We start from the raw sequence: 24,728 nt of genomic DNA, 5'->3' as shown, positions 1-24,728 counted from the left end.
TTTCCTTACCCACTGTATCCACACGGCTCCAGGGGATTAATAAAGGCCTTCTGATGCGAATTGATGCCTTTGTGTAAAACTAACTAAATAATTAGCTTCCGACAGAAGCTAATTATTTAAGGTAAAAGAGTGAACTCTGACCCTGACACATGGCGCATTGACAAACGCGAAAGCACAGAGGATAGAGCAAAACAAAACACCGGTCCCGAATTAGAAGTCTAAAACGAGAATTTTTAAAAAGAAATGTTGTAGGATTTCAATATAAGAGAAGAGGAGCTTGAGTTTGTTGCACAGCCCTATTTGTTTGAACAGTGAGAGGTGTCAAAGTGCTACTCCTACATCGCATAAGGGGTTACTCTTTTGGCGTAAGTCGGCGTGCATACAGCCATTTGCTGGCTCTATTTACTGTCATTATAAAGCTTAGGAGAGACAGGACATTATATAATATAGCTCTGATTGTATTCATCTGAAAGAAGAAAGTCATATACACCCAGTATGGCTTGAGGGTGAGTAAATTATGGGGTAATTTTCATTTTTGGGTCAACTAACCCTTTAAGGGGGTGCTGTAAACTGTGTCTTCCAGGGTTGGGGAAAAAATCAGAATTTAATCGCCTCTTTTTCGATTTATGAACTGCAATTTAACTGTCCACAACCCCACAAGGAAGCTGAATGACAAAATGAAATTGAAATTGAATTTACTAAATTGAAATTGTTGTTCAATATATAGATACGGTCAGTTATTGAATTGAAAAAAGTGAAAAAGTCTTTAAAACATCTGTGTAAACTGTATTTGGAAGTATTGTTTAAAATTTATTTTCTGAAATCTCATAATTTCGCAATGGAATTTTTTTTTTTTTTTTTTTTTCAAATATTAATTCTTTAAAACTACTAAAAGAATCAATAATGAAACCATTAAGAAGCTAATTCAGAAGTGGTATCATTAAATTCTTTATCATTCCCATCCCTAACAGTGATACTCACAAACATTCTGAGATTCAGACCCAAAAACACAAAGTGACTAGCAGGACTGGAGAGTGGAATCAAACTTGAGTTCAGGCCAAGCAATTGAATCTTGTGTGAAAACAGCCTTGATATTAGAAAAAGCGGACCTCTGTGCCTGCTTGCTTTTCTTTGTGCATTCTGTTTGCATAACCTAATTTTGGGTGTCGTGCGAGAGCCCGGTGCAGTGAAGTGGTTTGGGAACGTTTCGCCCACAGCTGCATTAGCATGAGAAAACACAAAGATTACATTCAGTATTGTCAGCAATAGCGTCCTTGATGAGCCCTTGATTCTGCCTTATTTTGCTGAGCTAGAACTAACTTGCCATGCATTGTGTGTACACTTCATTTAAAAACTAATTACCGCAAAAGCGAGTTCATTGTTAAACATCATCCTATCCCACGGCCAGTGAAATTCCAGGCGGAAGTTGCCTGGAAGAGCAGTTTGCTTACTCAGTTCAGCATTTTAATAAACTCAGTGCTGGGAGATGATTGGGTGCTTTACTGAATGCCGGTGTATTTGCAGGTCTTGGAACATTGGGATCCTCACAGCAGTCCCACAACCAGTCTATCTGTCCATGCTCTCCCTCACAGCACTCCATATCTGCACTGGCCCTCAGGTCCAGAGTTTGACTTGACCAAACCTGACCCCTATGACCTGTATGAGAAGTCCAGGGCTATCTATGAGAATAGGCGTAAGTAACTGAAGCAACATCTTGCTAGCACCTAAAGCTATCTGTCTACTTAGCCTTCTGCTAATCTGTGCTGTTTACAATGTAAAGTATTGAGTGTACAGCTTGTATAACAGTGTAAATTTGCTGTCCCCTCAAAATTACTCAACACACAGCCATTAGTGTCTAAACCACTGGCCACAAGAGTACACCCCTAAGTGAAAATGTCCAAATTGGGCCCCATTAGCCATTTTCTCTCCCCAGTGTCATGTGACTCATAAGTGTTACAAGGTCTCAGGTATGAATGGGAAGCAGGTGTGTTAAATTTGGTGTTATCGCTCTCACTCTCTCATACTGGTCACTGGAAGTTCAACATGGCACCTCATGGCAAAGAACTCTCTGAGGATCTGAAAAAAATAATTGTTGCTCTACATAAAGATGGCGTAGGCTATAAGAAGATTGCCAAGACCCTGAAACTGAGCTGCAGCACGGTGGCCAAGACCATACAGCGATTTAACAGGACAGGTTCCACTCAGAACAGGCCTCGGCATGGTCGACCAAAGAAGTTGACTGCACAAGCTCAGCAACATATCCAGAGGTTGTGTTTGGGAAATAGACGTATGAGTGCTGCTAGCATTGCTGCAGAGGTTGAAGGGGTGGGGGGTCAGCCTGTCAGTGCTCAGACCATATGCCACACATTGCGTCAAATTGGTCTGCATGGCTGTCGTCCCAGAAGGAAGCATGTTCTAAAGATGATGCACAAGAAAGCCTGCAAACAATTTGCTGAAGACAAGCAGACTAAGGACATGGATTACTGGAACCATGTCCTGTGGTCTGATAAGACCAAGATAAACTTACTTGGTTCAGATGGTGTCAAGCGTGTGTGACGGCAACCAGATGATAAGTACAAAGACAAGTGTGTCTTGCCTACAGTCAAGCATGGTGGTGGGAGTGTCATTGTCTGGGGCTGCATGAGTGCTGCCCGCACTGGGGAGCTAGAGTTAATTGAGGGAACCATGAATGAGCAGAGCATGATCCCCTCTCTTCGGAGACTGGGCCGCATGTCAGTATTCCAACATGATAACGACCCCAAATACACTTCCAAGACGACCACTGCCTTGCTAAAGAAGCTGAGGGTAAAGGTGATGGACTGGCCAAGCATGTCTCCAGACCTAAACCCTATTGAGCATCTGTGGGGCATCCTCAAACAGAAGGTGGAGGAGCGCAAGGTCTCTAACATCCACCAGCTCTGTGATGTCGTCATGGAGGAGTGGAAGAGGATTCCAGTGGCAACCAGTGAAGCTCTGGTGAACTCCATGCCCAAGAGGGTTAAGGCAGTGCTGGAATATAATGGTGGCCACACAAAATATTGACACTTTGGGCCCAATTTGGACATTTTTACTAAGGGGTGTACTCACTTTTGTGGCCAGTGGTTTAGACATTAATGGCTGTGTGTTGAGTTATTTTGAAGGGACAGCAAATGTACACTGTTATACAAGCTGTACACTCACTACTTTACATTGTAGTGTCATTTCTTCAGTGTTGTCACATGAAAAGATATAATAAAATATTTACAAAAATGTGAGGGGTGTACTCACTTCTGTGAGATACTGTTTGTATATATATATATATATATATATATATATATATATATACATATACATATATACAGTATACAAACCCAGTGGTTACCAACCTGCTGGGTAGTTTTATTTAACCCAACTATTGTTTAAAAATTAACATCTGGCTGGCTTAAAATGAACCCAAAATAGGTTGGAAATTAAAAATCTCATAATCTCATAATCACTAGAGGCAACAATAATAATCAAAAAGTGAACATTTATTAATAAGCAATTTAATAAATGTTTATTGTTTAATTATTATTTGTTAAACATATTAATAAATGTTAATTTCCAACATACATTGGGTTGATTTTAAGCAAGCAATACAGTAATTTTTAAACAATAGTCGAGTTAAATAAAACTACCCAGCAGGTTGGGCAAACATTTAACCCAACTGCTGGGTTTGTCCATTTTCAACCCAGCATTTTTTAGAGTGTAATATCAAGATGGCCACGGAGTAAAGTGATATTAAACAACAAATATGCTCACCTATGACTTTAAGTCGTAGTTTTCCAAAAAATGATTTTTACTGGTGCCTTTTATTGTTAGGCTTGGTTAGAACATGGTTTAAGTCTCCAGTGACCATTATGTCCGCTCTCTCAGGCTCACAAAATACTTTTTAATTGCTGTAACTTACAACCTATCTTATCCACCATGGTAAGTGTTTTGAGGTTGTCATGTCTTGTCAATTTGGAATTTTCCCACAATGAGATCCGTAGAGCTGCTCTGGAGTCTGAGAGAACTTCAGTTGCTTTAGTGGTTTTTTACATTATATAACACTTTACATTATTAATGCAGGTACTTTCTTAACCAAATTTAGAGACATTACTGCACAAACAGGCTTTCTGAACTTTTCAAGGTCCCCCTGTGAACCAACATTCATAGCATTTTAAGTAAAGCATATGTTTAATTAATATCCTTATACCTGTATGACATTACCTGCATATTGAGCAAATACGTCTGAACTATCAAAAGAGTTGATGTTGCATTTCTAAAGGTGCATTTTAGACTGACAGCGATTAAATCAGCAGAGGTCAACATGTCGTTCTGTTGTTACTCACTAGTAGGCGTTCCTATATTCAACTACTGTCTGCACTCCCATTACCGGTCACTTCATCCTTTCTCTGTGCATTTACATAAAGTTGAACTGCTGTACCTCACTAGACATTTTCTATGGTTTTAAATCAGCAGGGAGTTGGTGTGCTCTCCCTCATTACTGTCTCCTATTCTATACCTCCTCCTTTCTTTTGTACAGTGTTCCCTTTAATATTCACAGCTAGCAATGACAGTTTGGCAAATAGCAATGGATGTTGGTTAATATAGTGTATTGATGTTGTTTGATAATGACATGTACAATGATCCTCCATAGAAGGTTTTTGCTTCATATTTATAGATCTTATTATATCACACAGACACTTTAGCATCTATTGTGATATAGAGATTTAATATGTGCGCAAACCATTCAGTTTCTCTTCCAGGTAAGTATGTTCACGTCCTGAAGGATGATTACATTTTGTATATCTTTTTCTGTGAGCCTCATCATATTTTATGAGCAAGATGTTTTAAACGGCCTCATTCTGTGAAATTGCAGTTCTTACTAAACTGACAGTGACAATGTTTCAGTACGTTCAGTCATAAGACTGTTAATGTTTTATAGCTGTTTAATATGTGCTTGATGTTGCAAGGATGCTGTAAAGATTTTACATTCTGTCAAACTCTTAAAATCTCATTAATACTCATATTCAAGTATTACAGGATCTCAGGTTTTCACAACAAGGACACGTATTCTGTTTATGTTTATGCATATTTTATTGTAAATAAATCTTTATTTATTTATTTTTTTAAATATTTGGTAAAGTGTGATCTACTGCTTTTTTTATTTATCATTGTATAGATGTTATTTTTGTCACCGAAAACCACATGTAATGAAAAATATAACATGATTAAATTTAGACTTAAGACATTTTATGATGTATATTGTAAAAAGGCTCAAAATAATATTTGAGTTTGTATGTATTTTGCTCTGAAATGACTTTACAGGTTAATTTTTTTGTCTTAGGAACTAGCAATCATTAAAAAGTTCATCTATTCAGTGCATGTTGTTTAGCATTCTGCTCTTAATGATCACAAAGAAAGAATATTTAATCATTTCAAATGCATTAATTTAATAAATAGTAATAAACAGCAACATTCACCTACATGTTTTATCAAAACTTATTATAGCATGCAAAATGTCCCTCGAAGACTTCCATGAACACAAGAAATAATTCAATTCTAAACTGATTCTTTTCAAAAGAGCTATTTTGCATAAATGAATCAAACTCTAATGCAATTGGTTTGAATTAGATGCGCTTAACATACTTACACTGTGATATTTACAAGTCATTACACAAGGAGATTGCACAAAACACACAGCCTATCATAATATACACCAATATACTGGTTAAATATCACCAGCATAGGGTTGCAAATATCGACCAGCTCTAGCAGAGAGGCAGATGAGGTTGCAGGAATGAAAAAGTTGGAGATCAGACTCCCTCTCAGAATCAGAATCAGGCTCAAGCTCCACCTGGAACCTATTTTAAATGAGATACATGCAGCAGAGTTCATTATACATGGCCGTGTGTACGTTTTCAGGTGCTGCTGTACTTCTGTTTTACTGTAGAAAATCACAAACTGGCTTCTAAAATTGAGAAAATAGTTAACATCATTTTGTCATCAGTGTGCCTCAAGTTCCTTTTTGGGGGCACTGTATAATATCTTCATTGTAGTTTGTACTTTGTAGTTGTTGGGAGTTATATTAGCAGTGAGACAGGTCATGTATATATTCTAGTTAGTATATTTCCAGGTGTGTATGTTTATATAAGAATTGATTTATGGGCTGTCCTTGTATCTCTCCCTTTCTTAGAGCCAGGGCTTCCTCGAGCAGCCATCCCAGCTGACCTCTCCGGTGAGTAAATATATCTGCACCCAAAACAGAAACAGTCCTGCATAAAGTCAAGTCTGAAATTCATTTTTTATATATCCAGTGACCTCTATACATTTTTTATATTTTTTGAATGTTAAGTTTTTCCTACTGTAATTTGACTTTTTTAAGTATCCTCAAATAAACTGCCTAAAAATCATATGCCATTTAATTAAAAGTATGACTAAACCTAACCTTAAATTTAGACTAAATTTTAAGGGCCTTTTTTATCAAAAGACAAAAACTATCTCTTATTTTTTAAAATCAATACTTCTAACAATCAATACTTTTTAACAATATTTGATATATGTCGTAAAAAGACTGAAAATAATGTCTCAGTATTTTTGCATTTGCTCTGAAACTTTACAAAATAAAGTCTGAAAGTCTGAAATAATTTTTTATATCCAGTTACCATGACCTTCTTTTGAATATTTGTTATATATAAAAATATCAATTAAATGTTTATAAAATTTAGTATAATCAAATAAATGTTATTTTTGCCACCTAAGTCATATGCTATTTAATACATGATTACAATTACGAAATTTTAAAGACATGTTTCATCAAAATACAAAAATATCACTACAAAAATGTGAAGATTAAAGTTGTTAAATTTCGAGAAAAAACTTGTTTAATTTTTGAGAAAAAATTCAAAAATAAAATGTTGAGAATAAACTCATTAAATCACGAGAAAAAAATCGTAAAATTTCGAGAAAAAATCAAGATAAAATGTTGAGAATAAAGTCATTAAATTATGAGAATAAAGTCATTAAATTACGAGAAAAAAGTCGTTAAATTATGAGAACAAATTCGTAATTTAACAAATTTGTTCTCATAATTTAACGACTTTTTTTCTCATAATTTAATGACTTTATTCTCAACATTTTATCTTGACTTTTTTCTCAAAATTTAACACGTTTTTTCTCGTAATTTAACGAATTTATTCTCAACATTTTATCTCGACTTTTTTCTCAAAATTTAACAACTTTAATCTCGAGATGTTTTTTTTTATTTTTATTATTGCTTGGCCCTAATCCTCTTCCGTAAAATATAAGTTCGGTCTGTTACAATTAGATTTTTATAAAATGTATCATCAAATAAATGTTATTTTTGTCACCTAAAATCATATGATATTTAAAAGATGATGACATTTAGTGACTATTTCATTACAACAAAACACTTGAATCAATTGAAACTCTTAGAATCAATACTTCTTTGAACAATATTTGATATATATTGTAAAAAGTATTTATGAATTTTCTATGAAATGGCTTTACAGGGTGTTAAAATAAAGTCATTGAAGAAATTCATTGTTTTTTATATCCAGTTATTGAGACCTCTGTGAAATAGTACCTGGAGATTTCTGGAATTTAATTTTTAGTCAGTTTTTGCCATTTGTCATTCTCACTGCCTTGAAAATTAACCTGCCAATACAGGTTCAAGAACATAAAATGAATGAATTAACAAATTAAGTACTCAATGAACAGAAATGGGGGTCTTAAATGTCAACTAGAACGGTAAATTACCCTTGAAGGATGAGAATAATCTGGAGAAATGACTAAATTGTGAGATAAATGTGTGTCTTCAATGTCAGCATCAGAGTTCCAGGAGGTGGAGGTGCACCTGCGCAGACAGAAGTCTGGTTTCGGCTTTAGGATCCTGGGCGGAGAGGAACCAGGACAGCCTGTGAGTCCGGAGGCTCAGGAGAAGGCTCGTACTTTAGAACTAACGCACATGCTTCCTAAAACAGAGCTCACTGCCATTAGCTAACATGATAACATGTCTGTTCATCCACTTCAGTTTCCATACAAAGCTTAAAGAGAGCCTACAGTAACCGTGCTGTGCCTGTACAGATCCTGATTGGTGCAATCATCGAGAAGAGCCCAGCAGATAAAGACGGTCGTCTCCGGCCAGGAGATGAGCTGATGTCAGTCGATGGAATCCCTGTGGCTGGAAAACCCCACCGTTACGTCATTGACCTCATGCATGGGGCGGCCCGGACTGGGCAGGTTAAACTCACTGTACGACGGAGAGTTCAGCCCACAGGTGAGAATTTGCATGTTTGTTTCATTTGTCTACAAACAATGTACAACAGTGAATGAACATTTATTGAACGTACATGGTATTTCCACCCCATATCAAATCATGTATTGTGTGTAATAGCATTCTGTGTCTTTACACTTTTAACATTTGCGTGTAAAGTGGCCACATCCTTTGTCTTGCCAAGGCTACCATTTTTGGGCCAGATTTACTAACAGCTTGCGCCAGCACAAACCCTCTTTTGGCGAAAAACTACTGTCAGGATTCACTGAAGACATGCAGTGAAAAATTAGTGCTGACGAGGAGTGGACACGGTTATTTTTGCAGCTGACCTTATTGCATATGCATTTGTATGAGTTTCCCTTTCAGATGAAAAATTTATGGGAGGAGAGTATTTAAAGGTGCCCTCGAATGAAAAATTGAATTTATCTTGGCATTGTTAAATAACAAGAGTTCAGTACATGGAAATGACATACAGTGAGTCTCAAACACCATTGTTTCCTCCTTCTTATATAAATCTCATTTGTTTAAAAGACCTCCGAAGAAAAGGCGAATCTCAACATAACACCGACTGTTACGTAACAGTCGGGATCATTAATATGTACGCCCCCAATATTTGCATATGCCAGCCCATGATCGAGGCATTAGACAAGGGCAGCCAGTATTAACGTCTGGATCTGTGCACAGCTGAATCATCAGACTAGGTAAGCAAGCAAGAGCAATAGTGAAAAATGGCAGATGGAGCGATAATAACTGACATGATCCATGACAACATGATATTTTTAGTGATATTTGTAAACTGTCTTTCTAAATGTTTCGTTAGCATGTTGCTAATGTACTGTTAAATGTGGTTAAAGTTACCATCGGTTATTACTGTATTCACGGAGACAAGAGAGCCGTCGTTATTTTCATTTTTAAACACTTGCAGTCTGTATAATTCATAAACACAACTTCATTCTTTATAAATCTCTCCAACAGAGTAGCATTAGCCATTAGCCACGGAGCACTATCAAACTCATTCAAAATCAGAAGTAAACAATATAACAGTATACAATACTGACATAATCCGACGCATGCATGCCGCATGCATGACGAACACTTTGTAAAGATCCATTTTGAGGGTTATATTAGCTGTGTAAACTTTGTTAAGGCACTGTTCAAGGCAAGCGCAAGCTCTGTGGGCGTGGACCACTGGATTTAAAGGGGCCGCAGCATAAAATCGGCGTGTTTATAATGATGCCCCAAAATAGGCAGTTAAAAAAATTAATAAAAAAAAATCTATGGGGTATTTTGATCTGAAACTTCACAGACACATTCAGGGGACACCTTAGACTTATATTACATCTTTTAAAAACATAATCTAGGGCATCTTTAAATGAATCATGCAAGGTGATTTACTAAGGTTTGCGCTAGTCAATTTACTGGTATTTTGCGCCATTAATTACCACCCAAAAAAGCATGTCTTAAACCAGATGCTAATTTACACTGCTCTTGGTAGATTGTGTTGGTCATTATGGAAATGATCCGGCTGGGTCTGTGTTCATTATCGGGGTGTGACGAGATTGGATTAAAATGTTGATGAAAAGGTGAAAAGCTGTCTCGCAACATTGACATGACGGAGTGTGAGGGTGAAATTAGGATAGATTATATCAATGCTACATTTACATTACACCTCCACTGTCATTTTGCTTTTTATAGAAATAAAAACCATTTAATTCAGTTGGATAACTGTCGCTTCAATTCCATCAAGCTCATCCAACATGAGCACCGTGTGTAGTGCAACAAGAATCAGCTTTCACTGATCATGTGATGACTGACAAGATCATGGCAGAGGATTCGTTGCACAACAGAGCTTAAAAGCGTCTGACAAATGTCTGATCTTACAGAATGCGTACTCAGCACAGGCGCTCCCTATTTACAGAGTACGCAAGATCATAAAAGCGAAAGTAAAATGCAAGTGCTCATTCAAACACATTTTGAAAGCGGCTTCCTAATGCATGCAAATATCCCCCAACATGAAAGCTATCTTAGATTGGATTGTGTAGTTGTAACCATCTCTTAGCTCTGTATCATGCTTGAAGAAAAATTTGGTCTCTGTTTGCACTTTTAACATTGAGAGAGTACTTCGATTATGGTTGCTCTTACAGTATTGTTTGCACTTAATGATAGGACTAAGAGAAACCTCATTTTTATTTATACTGTTTTTATTTCTATGATCAATTTGCAGAAAGGAGGGTCAAAATTTGTAGAAGCTCATAAATCATGTACAGTTCTAAGGTCTAAAGAGATTCATATGAAATCATACAGAGAAGCCAGTCAGTTGTGTTTGTGGCAAAACCTTTTACAGTACTTGAGTATTGTTGTCTTTTACTGCATATGATAATTCATACACAGAAAGTAGAACTGAAATGACATTCATTACAAGATGATTAGTTAAACCAATGCACCTGCAGACTATTGTTGTAGTCATGTATTTCGTCATTGAGGATTTCTTAAAAATACTGTGTAAAAATCTTGTCTCGTTCTCGTGAACTCAATCTCGTCTCATGAGCTACCTGTCTCGTCACACCCCTAGTTCTTTAATTTCTTTGTCGTCAATAGATCACGCGCTGAACTTTCCACTCCCATCATGCTTTTTTGGAATTGCGATTTCACGCTAATTTGCCCTGTTTAGTAAATCAGGCCCTAAGTATCCTAAATATACACAGTTAAACAATATATTTTCACACATAACCAAACAGCTCCATTGGAAATTACACAAATTCAAAATACTAAGTTTAATTTATCTTCTTCGCCATCCTGTTTCATATGTCATCTCAAGCATGCACATTATTATTTTTGCTATGGTAAACAAATACACTAACATTTGATTTTTATTATAAAAAATATCTTTATTAGAGGCAAAATTGTTTGTTGTGGTGGAACATTCTATATATTACGGAAGAGGATTAGGGCCAAGCAATAATAAAAAAATAAAACCATCTTGAGATTAAAGTTGTTAAATTTCAAGAAAAAACTCGTTAAATTTCGAGAAAAAAGTCGAAATAAAATGTTGAGAATAAACTCGTTAAATTTCGAGAAAAAACGTGTTAAATTTCGAGAAAAAGGTTGAGACAAAATGTTGAGAATAAACTCATTAAATTTCAAGAAAAAACTTGTTAAATTTCGAGAAAAAGGTCGAGACAAAATGTTGAGAATAAACTCATTAAATTACGAGAAAAAACTCGTTAAATTTCGAGAAAAAAGTTGAGATAAAATGTTGAGAATAAACTCGTTAAATTACGAGAAAAAAATTCGTTAAATTTCGAGAAAAAAGTCGAGATAAAATGTTGAGAATAAACTCGTTAAATTACGAGAAAAAAATTCGTTAAATTTCGAGAAAAAAGTCGAGATAAAATGTTGAGAATAAAGTCATTAAATTACGAGAAAAAAGTTGTTAAATTACGAGAACAAATTCATTAAATTATGAGAAAAATGTCATTAAATTTTGAGAAAAAAGTCGAGATAAAATGTTGAATAAACTCGTTAAATTACGAGAAAAAAAACTCATTAAATTTCGAGAAAAAAGTCGAGATAAAATGTTGAATAAACTCGTTAAATTACAAGAAAAAAAACTAAATTAAATTTAGAGAAAATTAACTTTAAAAAAATTATTAATTTTCTCGAAATTTAACAACTTTTTTCTCATAATTTAACGAATTTGTTCTCGGAATTTAATGACTTTTTTCTCGTAATTAAATGACTTTATTCTCAACATTTTATCTCGACTTTTTTCTCGAAATTTAACGAGTTTTTATTCTCGTAATTTAACGAGTTTATTCAACATTTTATCTCGACTTTTTTCTCAAAATTTAACGACATTTTTCTCAGAATTTAATGAGTTTATTCTCAACATTTTATTTCGACTTTTTTCTCGAAATTTAACAAGTTTTTTCTCGAAATTTAACAACTTCAATCTCGAGATGTTTTTAATTTTTTATTATTGCTTAGCCCTAATCCTCTTCCGTAATATATAAATCATTGTCACACAATAAATATTAAAAATGGTTAATGTTTATTTCACTCTCTTTTAGATTATCATAGTTTTAAACATGCAATATTATTTTCAAAATATAAAGATAAAATGTCTGCGTCAAGGACAAGATTAAAACAATAAAATCTGTACATAAAAGACATTTGAAAAGTAGCATGATATATAGTTTCCAACACAGTTTTAACATGACCTTCATATATCAAAAGAAAAAAAATGAAATCTGTTTTAATAAAAATAAACCCGTGGGACATAATTCTGCCTGAAATTGAAGAAACCACCTTTAAAGGCTAAAGCTTGTTATTTCCTGACAGTTACAGCAAGTATAGATTGTTGCAAAGTATATATTATGTGAAGAAGGTAATGGAGGTAATGAAGCAGGTTCTGTTATACTTTTCCTCTGCTGCTTATAATGTGTCCTCTGTTTTTTCTCTCTCTCTCGTCCACCTTGTCTAATAATTCTTGGTGTAGCTGAGGCTCAGATTTTGTGCCTTTTCAAGCTCTGCCTCCCTCATCCTTCTCGCTGTCTGACTCATCCTCTCATTCTTATCTTCCCTGGACAATCGTTTCTCCCCCTTTGCATCTCAGTGGAGCGGTTGGGAAATGTCTGGCTGCTGGCTTTTTTAGGCTTAATGTTTGATCGCAAAGGAACTTCAGCTATAGCATATAACATCTGTTTTTCTCTCTTTCTCACATACTTTTATTAATTTTAGTTTCTTTAAAGTCTCAAAATTGTATTTAATGTATTTTATGTAACTGTTAGAGAAAAGAAAATCAGGTAGAAAATCCTGGAAAAGTGATGAATACAATGGTTCCAATCGATTGTGATGATTCTTATATGTTCCAGTACGTATTAAAGGGATCCTTCAGACAATTAACCCATGAAAATCAAGTATTTGGGAGAACCTTGTTCCTCTTAACCATGATTTTTCCCATTTAAGTCTGATGAAAATGCCAAGTCAGTTGAAGTGTTACTTTAAAACAGTCTATTTATTGTACCCTCTCTCTCACTCTGGTATGTTCAGGTGAACCCTTTCCAGAAAACGGCCGCAGTCCTGGATCTACCCAGCACAGTTCCCCCAGGAGTGACTTCAACTCCAGAATCTTCTGTAACAACTCCGCCCCCTCACAAAACTCCGCCCCATCCACCACAGGCTCCTCCCCACCAGACACAGTAGCCAATCAGAACCTGCAGCCCAGCGATGTCACCATCCAGCGCAAGGAGAGCGAAGGGTTTGGATTCGTTATTATCAGTTCACTGAACAGGCCTGAAACCGTGGCTGCTGCTGGTAAGGAATGATTATTTTGTACACTTCGTGCGCTTCGACTTATTTTCTATCTGGGACATTCCTTTACTGTAAAAGCTCACTCAGGCTGGCTGCTTTAGAGGGTCATAGTGATTTTAAAAGTGCAGCATGTCCTCATAAACCTGTGTATTAATAATAGATGCACTTCTATTTGAGGGCTGAAGAGGCTAGTTACAATGTTCTAATGCAGCGCCCACGCTCGTATATAAAAACAGCTCCACTAACAGGAAAGGACAGAGTGCAGAAAAAGAGCTCTCTCAATGTATTATGTAAAGAGTATTTGTGCTTGTGTGTTGTCAGCCGTGCCTCATAAGATTGGCCGCATCATTGAGGGAAGTCCAGCAGACCACTGTGGGAAGCTCAAGGTTGGAGATCGTATACTGGCCGTCAACAACCAGTCTATTGTCAACATGCCGCACGCCGACATCGTCAAACTGATCAAGGACGCAGGACTCACCGTCACACTCAGGATCATCCCTCAGGAGGGTGAGTGGACACTGTGAACACTAATTCTGCTACTTAACTGACTTTGAAGGTTGACTTCCTGAACATTGCTCTGTCATGTGAACTGGCTCAACCAATGGTGTGAGGTCAAGATGGGACTAACTTTTTTCTAAACAGTGGAAGAGGTTGGGGTGAAAGGGCTGGTAGGAGAGTCTCAGCGGGTGGGGGTGGAGGTTGACATTATTTTTGCCATGTGCCCACTGCTGCAGAAATTTCACACTGTAGCTTTATAATGCCAATTATTTAAAACAAACTATACTATTACAGTTGTGTTTTAAGAAGTTGAAATGTGATTGGATGTCATTACTGTTTTTTCTGAATGGTAGTTTGTGATAAAAATGCAGGAGGTTCATGAGATTGTGGCTGTAAATGTAAGTGCTAAATTAAACTAACAAAAAGGTTTTTAAAAATAACATTAAAAATAAATGAGTAAAATAAAATGTGTGAAAATAACAATAAATAACTAATATTGATAGCTGAATGAAAAACTTATACACTGAAATTAATCCTAAAAGGTATAGTTCACCCAAAAATTTAAATTTTGTCATTATTTATTCACAAAAAAAGTCATACAGGTTTGTAATGACATGAGGGTGAGAAAATGACAACAGAATGTCAATTCTTGGGTGAACTTTCCTTTTAAGGGCCAAATTTAATAAATGGTTGCACAAAAAAATTATCCACGAACTTCCAGAAATCCACTTTAAAGGGTTAGTTTACCCCAAAAATCCTAGTTTATCCCATAATTTACTCACTCTCAAGCAATCCTAGGTGTATGTGACTTTCTTCTTTCACTCGAACATAATCTGAGTTATATTAAAAAATACTCTAGCTCTTCCAAGCTTTATAATGGGAGTGATTCTAGTTTATAAAATTTTAAATATTGATATTTTTCTTACAAAAACGCATTGCTTCACTTCAGAAGGCCTTTATTAACCCCCTGTGCTTTTTTGGGCTTCAAAATATTGGTTACTATTCACTACCATTATAAAGCTTGAAAGAGTCAGAATATTTTTCTAATTTAATAACTGATTTTGTTTGACTTAAAGAAGAAAGTCATGTACTGTCCTCCACTGTACACCTGCGCAACAAATTTACCTTCGGGTACTGATAAAGATACCTTGACCTTGACCTAGGATGGCTTGAGGGTGACTAAATTATGGGATAATTTTTGGATGAACTAACCCTTTAACTACTCACTGTTGTCAAATTAGAATTATTATCAGGCCTATTTACACTGGTCACTTCATGCATTTTTACTGATCAGCTATTTGTTTGAACTGTTCCATTTAAACATGGCAACATAAATGTGTTTTCGGAATGCAAATGTAAATCCGATCTTCAATTTCTGTGCTACTGTATATGCAAATTCAATGACGTTCATATCACCGAAAGCAACATATGTGCTGCATTTTATTTATCAGCTGATTTCAAGATGAAAAACCATAATAGAAGAAAGAGCGGCATCAGCACTAGTAGGAGAATTTAGAGCCACTATTTTCATTTGCAGCAGTTTGCCTGTCAGCTTGTTGAAGTGATACTCATCTACAGTGGGCCATATCCATGGCTTCACATGGCATTTACACCTCACAATCGATTCACGATTTCACGAAAATGCATGAAGTGACCAAGTATAAATAGGCCCATAGATTCTGCCTTATTAAAAAATGTAATGTTATACAGTTTAGTAAAGTATGCTAGATTATGGTAGACTGCTATATACTCCATGAACTACAGTAGCACTCAGTTTTCCATCTTGCACCGGTCTTTTAGTGCATTTAATGCTAAAACAATGCAGAAAGTACATGCAAAAAAACGTTATCAAGGGCCATAATTGATTTTAGGTTATTAATGCAACCCTTAAACTGCTATTTTAGAAGATGTGTTACAAAAAGAAGCTGTATAAATAGCTTAACTTTTTTATCTTTTCTCCATTTTTCAGAGACGAACAGCACGCCTTCTGCCGGCAGCTCAGAGAAGCAGAGCCCTATGGCCCAGCCCAGTCCAGTTTGCCAACCCAGCACTGTGAACCAGACCGGTGCTGCCCCTCTACCCAACTCCAACCTTCAAACCAACTCTGCACCTCAACCCAGCCCCAAATCGCAGCCTAGTTCAGAAGCACAACCGAGCCCTGTCACTCAAACCAGCCCAGCCAATCAGCCCAGCTCAGTGACCCAACAGAACCTGCCCACCCAGCCCTCCGCAGTGCCAGTACAGATCTACAGCCACGACAGCAGGCAAGACACCAGCTCAAATGACTTTATTACTTAAATATACAATCTAAAAAAATGGTGCTATATAGTACTAAAAGTAGTTCTTTGGCTCATAAACATAGGGGAACCACTTTAAGTGCTATATAGCACCATATATACCCTTTTCCACCAAGGCAGTTTGAGTTCTGGTTCGGAGCCAGAGCCTAGTTTCAAATCAGTTCTTTGTCTTTCGACACACAAAGCACCAGCTCCGAACCAGGAAAAGTGGTTCGTAAGTAGCACCAAAACATTGCTGGGCTAGAAGTAAGAACCGCTGGGGGCGGGGTTACCGTGACCAACAAGAAACTTGTGACAGCCATTTTTGAAATAGCAGCTAATCGAGCTAATAGCAGCTCGATTGTAATCTCCGTTTATATACAAATTACGGCGAACCGTGTTTGGATGCCGATGTAGGTTCGCAAAGCCATGAGCATCAACAGTAGTGAAACATCCGCGATTGTTGATGGAAGGCTTGTTCGAGATGCATCGGAGCAGCGCGGACTGATTCGGCGGGTGACATCGGAGTGCCGCGGATCCGCAGGAGCGTTTGTAGAGCATACGACTCCTTGTGCTTTTGGATCGTTCTCGCGGAGCTTTGATGTCATGCGCCGATCGCTATGCGAGAAGCCGATACATCTCAAACGAGCCTGGTGTATTTGTGTTTGGCGCTGCGGCGCTAGCTTTGCTGTGAAATATGAGACGTATACAGTGACGTAAGTCCTGGCTCTCTGCTGGCTCTCTAGCCTGTGGAAAGGCAAACCAGTTCTTAGAAGGCTCATCAGTTGAACCAACTCCGAACTGGCACTAGCACTAGCTCTGAGCTAGCACCCGGTTCGTGCTGGTGGAAAGGGGGTAATATTGGTGCTTCAGTGGTTCTTCACCGGTTCTTTGGGATGACTGAGGTGCTATATAGCACCACTACTGTATACAGAACCTAAGCCCCTGTATGGTTCTTCAGCAGTTCTTCAGTGGTTCTTTGGGGTGGTTAAGGTGCTATATAGCACGACTGCCATACAAAGAATCTGTTAAGCCCCTTTAAAGGTTCTTTACGAGCCAAAGAACCACTGTTGGTGCTGTTTAGCACCATTTTTGTTGAAGAAATAAAATGCGATATGGCACCTCTTATGGGTTCTACATAGCACCTTTAAAGATATGGTGCTACATAGTACCAAAAGTTGTTCCCCTATGATTACGAGCCAAGAACCACTTTTAGTGCTATATAGCATTTAGGTTTAAACTGTTTTTGTACCTGATTTATTAATGCTGACATTTAGACAGAATTGTGATTTTTGGTTAAGCTAATTTTTTATTTTTTTTAAGAAAATGTCTGTGTTTGACCATGGTGTGATTAAAGAGGTTGACAGGGCAGTTTAGGACATTTTTAGTAATTCAAGTAATTTCAAAAGAAATCTGCTCGAATGAGAGTTTTGCATGAGGGCAAAAAATTTCCCCACACAGATTTTGCAATGGGTTCAAGTTGGTCACATGTTTTGCTGCAAAATTTTGTGACCTCACCTTAATGGATGTGACCTCACCTTGTCTGAAATTAAAATTCTATACTATTTTGTCTAAATAAATTTAAAAATACAACACTAAAAACTAAAATCAGTTGTTTTGCATTCCACAAGTAAATTTAGACATCACAACTTTATAATGTATAGTATGAAAGATTGATATGTTGCTGATGGTTAACCGATATAGAAGCCATATATTGTGCATCCCTAATCATTTGAATGGATATATTCAGGTCAAATATGTTTGGTTTGTCATCAAGTTAAAACTTGACTAAAGTTCACTATTACAGACTCTCTCTCACTATTAGGCTGTTGCGTAAAATCACTTATCTCGTACAGAACTGAATAATTTACCTGCATGTCTCCTTAAAACAGTTTTTAATCATTTATGTAGCCTGCAGGGACCAATGATTTCACTTCCTCTCCATGCTCACTCAAGTTTCAATATACACCCTAGAGCTCCTCAGGCTTCGCCATTTTCAACAGAACATTATCCTCCATTAAACTTTAAAATTCATTAGAGCGTTAGTTCTGTCAGTGGTAAGTCTTTTTTGACGGCATCCATTGGAAAACAGACGTAAACAGAATACATATTATGAGAGAATCTCCTCATTCCCAGTTTTTGTTGCTGATAAAAGCTACTATTTTGAATTGATACATTTTTGTAGGCAAGTTAAACAAGGAAGTGTTATAAAAAATCATGATAGAAGAAGTGCAAATCTTGCAGTTCCACATATTCCAACTCTGTGCATAAGATTTGACATCACCAAATGGCATTAGTGCTCATTGGTTCTGCTCTGATTTGTTACTCAGCTACAGGTCGGAGGTGAAAGCGAGACAGGATGTAAAACCCGATATTCGGCAGCCGTTCACTGATTACCGCCAACCCCCTGTGGACTACCGACACCCCCCTGTAGCAGATTACCGACAGCCGCCAACGCTCGATTATAGACACCCCCCACTGCTGGACTACAGACAGCTGTCCACTGACCCTCGCACCTTTCCCTTACCGGACTACAGGATGCCACAGGTAACTCTTCTGCCACTCTGTATTCACTCAGACACTGTGCTGCAGTTTGAAATGGAGTAGAAATACACACTGATATCATAATTTATCACTAGTAGCCTGTAGATTAATATCATGAAATGACAATGTTAAAGTGGATTAGGTAGCACTGACAGTTCATTTCCATAAAGTATACATTATGCATGTTCATAATATGTCTATAAAGTCCTTAATTCATATGTGTGTGTGTGTGTGTGTTGGCAGGATTTTGACTTCTTCACAGTTGAGTTGGAAAAGGGTATGAAAGGTTTTGGCTTTAGTATCCGTGGAGGTCGCGAGTATAAGATGGACCTGTTCGTTCTGCGATTGGCTGAAGACGGACCAGCCATACGCAATGGAAGGATGAGGGTGAGCTGAAATCACTTCCTGTCCATATCTATCTATCTATCTATCTATCTATGTATCTATGTATCTATCTATCTATCTGTCTGTCTGTCTGTCTCTCTGTCCTGTTCCCTGTTAAGCTCTTGTCTGTAATGAAGCTGTCAGAGCTAATGTGAATGAAACAGTCCCCTTAGGATATTATCTTTTTTTCTACCTCTCATTCCATCCTTTTCATATTTAGTCCATTACCTGACCGTTCGCTTCCATTCAAGAGCCTCAGTTCTGACTGTAAACATCACCCTGTCTTCTTTCAGCGTGTGAATATAGCACAGCACAAAATGCCTTTTGAAACTATAATTAGTTTGTGCTGGAACAGACCTGTGGTATTTAAAAAGTCTATTAAGCATGAAGTCATACAGCCTACAGCAGACACTGCTGCTACTGCTGCAGATTTCCACATATACTTTCTAGATAAACCGAAAACATGATAGAGCTGCTGATGCTGCTAGCTGCGATAGTACTAGCACTCTCCACCCCAGAGGTCAGAGGAACCGGCCCCAGACAAAGTGCAGGAGCAAAAAACGAGAGACTCCTTGTCAATAATGAGAGAGTTGAGGTCTCACTGCTCTCTGCCCCTAATTTAAACAAGATCTTAATGAGTTATAAAAAACTTGCCGCCTGTCGCTGGCAGCGACCTGCCCAGACTTCCACATTATCCAGACCATTTGAGAGGAATTCTCCATTTGTTACTATAATTGGCTCGTTCATTTTCCTCAGCCCCTGGCCAATTAGTTCACAGAGACAAGACAAGTTCAATGCACCTACATGCTTAGCATCAGCATATATGTGGGCACATTTTCAGGCATTACATTATGAATACTGACAGGTAAAGTGAATAACATTGATTATCTCTTCATCACGGCACCTGTTAATGGGTGGGATATTTTAGGCAGCAAGTGAACATTTTATCCTTAAAGTTGATGTGTTAGATGCAGGACAAATGGGCAAGCGTAAGGATTTGAGCGAGTTTGTGCCAAATTGTGATGGCTAGACGACTTCAGAGCATCTTTAAAACTGCAGCTCTTGTGGGGTGTTCCCGGTCTGCAGTGGTCAGTATCTATTAAAAGTACTCCAAGGAAGGAACAGTGGTGTACCGGCAACAGGGTCATGGGCGGCCAAGGCTTATTGATGTGGGGAGCAAAGACTGGCCCATGTGGTCCGATCCAACAGACGAGCTACTGTAGCTCAAATTGCTCAAGAAGTTAATGCTGGTTCTGATAGAAAGGTGTCAGAATACACAGTGCATCGCGGTTTGTTGCGTATGGGGCTGCATAGTCGCAGACCAGTCCACCGCCGAAAGTGCCAACAGTGGGCATGTGAGCATCAGAACTGGACCACGGAGCAATGGAAGAGGTGGCCTGGTCTGATGAATCATGTTTTCTTTTACATCACATGAATGGCGGGATGCGTGTATGTCGCTTATCTGGGGAACACATGGCACCAGGATGCACTATGGAAAGAAGGCAAGCCGGCGGAGGCAGTGTGATGCTTTGAGCAATGTTCTGCTGGGAAACATCTTGGTGCCAGATACCACAGCACACCTTCAGGGGTCTAGTGGAGTCCATGCCTCGACGGGTCAGGGCTGTTTTGGCAGCAAAAGTGGGACAAACAAAATATTAGGAAGGTGGTCATAATGTTATGCCTGATCGTTGTATTTACAGTATATAATAAAAAATAATTTATTATATTATATTATATTATAAAAATTGTATGCATTTTTTAAGAATATAATACATTATAAAATTTACTTCAATATAAGAGACTAGTCAAAAATACTCACTTGGTTTTCCATAACCAAAAAGAACAAAATGTAAGGGTCTGAAAACACATTTTTAAAAGTTGAAGTATTTTAACCTTTAACCTTTTAGGGTGCGTTCACACTTGTAGTTCGGTTCGTTTGGGTTATTTGGTCCGGACCAAAAAACAAAACAAAAAACATTTAGTCCTGGTCCGATTAGCGTTCAGATTGGCAATTTTATCACCGAACCAAAAGATACCGAACCTAAAGGCATAGGGATACATTCACGGATTTTATGACGTATTGCCTATTTTGAGACGGAACTTATTGAACATCCAAAAACAATTGCCTTGTCCAAATACCCACACTTGCGGTCTTGGCCACTTGAGAGCTTGCGCACGCGACAGGAAGTAAGTGTGCAAGACTGTCCCATGTCTTAAAAATGCCCAAGTGCAGTGCCCTTAATGCACATTAAACCCACACTATCTTGAATACCACTTCTGAGCGGTATTCGAGGCTAAGCGTATCCCGTCGTGCACTATGTTCGGGAACTCATATGCCCCGAAATCACGAGATGTCAAGGAAAATATACGACTGTATAAGTTAAATTAATTATATAATACATATAATTTTGTAGTTAAATATAAAGTGTTGCGCATTTTATTGATGCAAAGATGAGTGGGCTATGTGTATTTTGTTCAACATTTGCAATTGCTTTTTATCATTTAAAGAAGCACCACAATTTTAATATCGTGTCTTCTGTTAGTTACATAGCAACCACTGAACATACATTTAGAAGTGTATTTTAAAATGCAAAGCACTGAAAATAATAATTAAAAAAAAAAAAAAAAGCTCTGTAAACATTTTTTTGCAAGACTATAAGTGTGTCTTTCATTTTATTCAAAAGTGTATAAGTGTGTCAAAAGTTCTACACACACTTGCAGTCTTCACGCCCACTTGAACACTTGAGCAAAATACAGGAAATACATCATATAAGTAGACAAGTGGTCAAGTGCAAAGACCGCAAGTGTGGGTATGTGGACAAGGCTAAAGCCATGTAGTGACATAAATGCGCTTGTTGTGTGTGCGTAGCCTGCATATAAAGGTATTTTGGCCAGCTGGGAACTCGTGAAGAGCTTATAAAATATGTAAAGGAGTCAAAACAGCAGCGGGAATCTGACCGTCACACACACACAGAGATGCCTGTGATGGGCAAACTGGCGACTATGATGAGAAAAACCGATATGCGTGAGGATTCTGTCCTATTTAGGGACTCATCTTCATGTTTTTGGCTTGGTTTACATGTCTTTGCTCCGTGTTGCGTTCATATATCATTTGAACCATACCAGAGAGTTTGTTTGGAAGCGGACCGAGACCCATCTTTCAGAGGTCTCTGTCCGCTTGTTTGGCGCACACTAGGATTTGGATGGCAGCAATCACACGTTCAAATGATCCGCATTAACAGAGCAATCGCACCAGGGTTCATTTTAATCGAACCATACATGACAAGTGTGAACACACCATAAAAAATGGGATGGTGGCAGACAAAGACACCTGCATGTCAACACAGAACAACTTTTTAAAAAAATGGCAAAGACTGACAGATATTTAACAAATGAACAGTCTAAAAATCTATAACCTTTTTATTGCACAAAACTGTCCGCGAAAACTTAGCCCACGAAAAAAAAAAAAATGAGCCCTACAGATGCATAATATGGAAAATAACAGGAATATTGCTCACAGCAAATGATATGACAGTCTGACAGTAATTGTCTTGAAATGTATTGTTGAAGGCGGTAGATTCGTTTCATGAGGCACTTTGATAGCTGTGCTTTAATAAAGATGAATTTAGAGACAGCACCACAGCTAAAAATAAATGATAAAAGATTCTAGACCCCACCAATTGACTAGCTGACTATAGTAATTGACTAGTAATTATAGTATTGATCATACCACCTTCCTTTATATCAAGGAAAGGCAATTAACCAGTCCCTTATTATCCTCAGTAGTCGCACACCTTATTCACAGTTGATGAAGAGCATCAGTATTGTAGCTCGTAGGAGCCTCGTACCCATGATTCATTCATTCAGCGATGCTAATTTTGAAATTAATTGGTACTCTATCTCATTCATGACTACTAATGCTGATTAGCGCTTAACCAAAACAGCCGACATGAGTTATAGACCTATATTGATCCTACTGAATAATTATCCTTAATAAATGATAGTCATATTATCATTAAAACCAGAGAGGGTGCAAATCAAAGCTGTCGAAAAATAATTACAGCTGTTCTGTTTGTGCATTTGCACATCTATCTTCACAAACTTAGGTATTTGAATGTTTGTTTAGGATGGATTTTCCATCAAAAACACTTTTTTCATATTGAGATAATAGCCATATTTTGTCTGTTTTGCAGGTTGGTGATCAGATTATTGAAATAAATGGGGAGAGCACGAGGGATATGACCCACGCTCGGGCTATTGAGCTCATCAAATCGGGTGGCCGTAGAGTTCGCCTGCTGCTCAAGAGAGGCACAGGGCAGGTCCCTGAGTATGGTAGGTTTACACAAACTGTCTGAACATATACCTTACTGCTCAGAATTGCCTACAGTATTAGATCACTTAGGTTACAGGGCCCAAAAGAGATGGAGTAACCATCAGCACAAGACAAATATTACCTCATCTTTGGAAGAGGTAATATTTTATTGGGTAACACACAGAATATGTATAATATAGCATAACATATTTAGCATACATTTCATATGTCATGAAATAATGCATTGACTTATTCACACCAGGAGCGAAATTTGTCTGGTTGACAGGTTTCATATGATATATTATTATCAATATTCTGCTCTCAGTAGGATTTTCTAGTAGGTACTTTTAGGAGGTCACCATCAGTTACAGTTTTCCTCAATCGCTTTGACTTCTTTTTTTAAACAGTCACAGTAAGTGCAATTGTCAGAACTGTTTTATGGGACATCACAATGCAAAATGTAGTAACTCACCCAAAACATTTATTTCATGCTTCAAAACTAGTATTGTGAAAACTTTTTTTCATCACGTGAGCCACACTGGAGTCAACTCTGGAAATGTTTGTTATACTGTATATAAATTTCATATTTGTTCTGTTTTTTTTTTGTTGTTGTTGTTGTTGACACTGCCTTCTTATTATACTATACAAGAACATCAATTTTGTCTGAAAGCTATAGCATATCAAACTCACAAACATCTTTTTTATATACAGATTTCAGATAGGTAAAAGTTTACTGGGAGACGTCAAGACTGTAATACAACCCGAATTCCGGAAATGTTGGGACGTTTTTTAAATTTGAATAAAATGAAAACTAAAAGACTTTCAAATGAGCCAATATTTTATTCACAATAGAACATAGATAACATAACAAATGTTAAAACGGACAAATTTTACACTTTTATCCACTAAATGAGCTCATTTCAAATTTGATGCCTGCTACAGGTCTCAAAATAGTTGGCACGGGGGCAACAAATGGCTGAAAAAGCAAGAAATTTTGAAAAGATTCAGCTGGGAGAACATCTAGCAACTAATTAAGTTAATGGATATCAGGTCTGTAACATGATTAGCTACAAAAGGGATGTCTTGGAGAGGCAGAGTCTCT

The 24,728-nt window shown here is 37.4% G+C and overlaps 1 protein-coding gene across 15 annotated transcripts in view; it reads left to right on the top strand.

Annotated features, from left to right (window-relative positions):
* magi2a (membrane associated guanylate kinase, WW and PDZ domain containing 2a) overlaps window positions 1-24,728 on the top strand; it is a 287,991-nt gene that overhangs the window by 253,759 nt on the left and 9,504 nt on the right. For 10 of the 15 annotated variants that reach the window (XM_048156796.1, XM_048156797.1, XM_048156800.1 and 7 more), the window contains 10 exons: window positions 1,525-1,693; window positions 6,200-6,241; window positions 7,851-7,966; window positions 8,110-8,302; window positions 13,352-13,615; window positions 13,934-14,119; window positions 16,080-16,374; window positions 18,717-18,933; window positions 19,174-19,317; window positions 23,508-23,646. In XM_048156796.1, the coding sequence (XP_048012753.1) occupies window positions 1,525-1,693; window positions 6,200-6,241; window positions 7,851-7,966; window positions 8,110-8,302; window positions 13,352-13,615; window positions 13,934-14,119; window positions 16,080-16,374; window positions 18,717-18,933; window positions 19,174-19,317; window positions 23,508-23,646 (1,765 nt within the window). The remainder of the gene's footprint in view (window positions 1-1,524; window positions 1,694-6,199; window positions 6,242-7,850; window positions 7,967-8,109; window positions 8,303-13,351; window positions 13,616-13,933; window positions 14,120-16,079; window positions 16,375-18,716; window positions 18,934-19,173; window positions 19,318-23,507; window positions 23,647-24,728) is intronic. The other 5 variants (XM_048156799.1, XM_048156808.1, XM_048156804.1 and 2 more) reach the window with 3 other exon arrangements.

This window comes from Megalobrama amblycephala, linkage group LG14, assembly GCF_018812025.1.
Source record: "Megalobrama amblycephala isolate DHTTF-2021 linkage group LG14, ASM1881202v1, whole genome shotgun sequence".
In the NCBI taxonomy this organism is placed as follows: Eukaryota; Metazoa; Chordata; class Actinopteri; order Cypriniformes; family Xenocyprididae; genus Megalobrama; species Megalobrama amblycephala.
The sequence above is the reverse complement of the archived record's forward strand: the minus strand, read 5'-3'. Positions and strand labels throughout refer to the sequence as shown.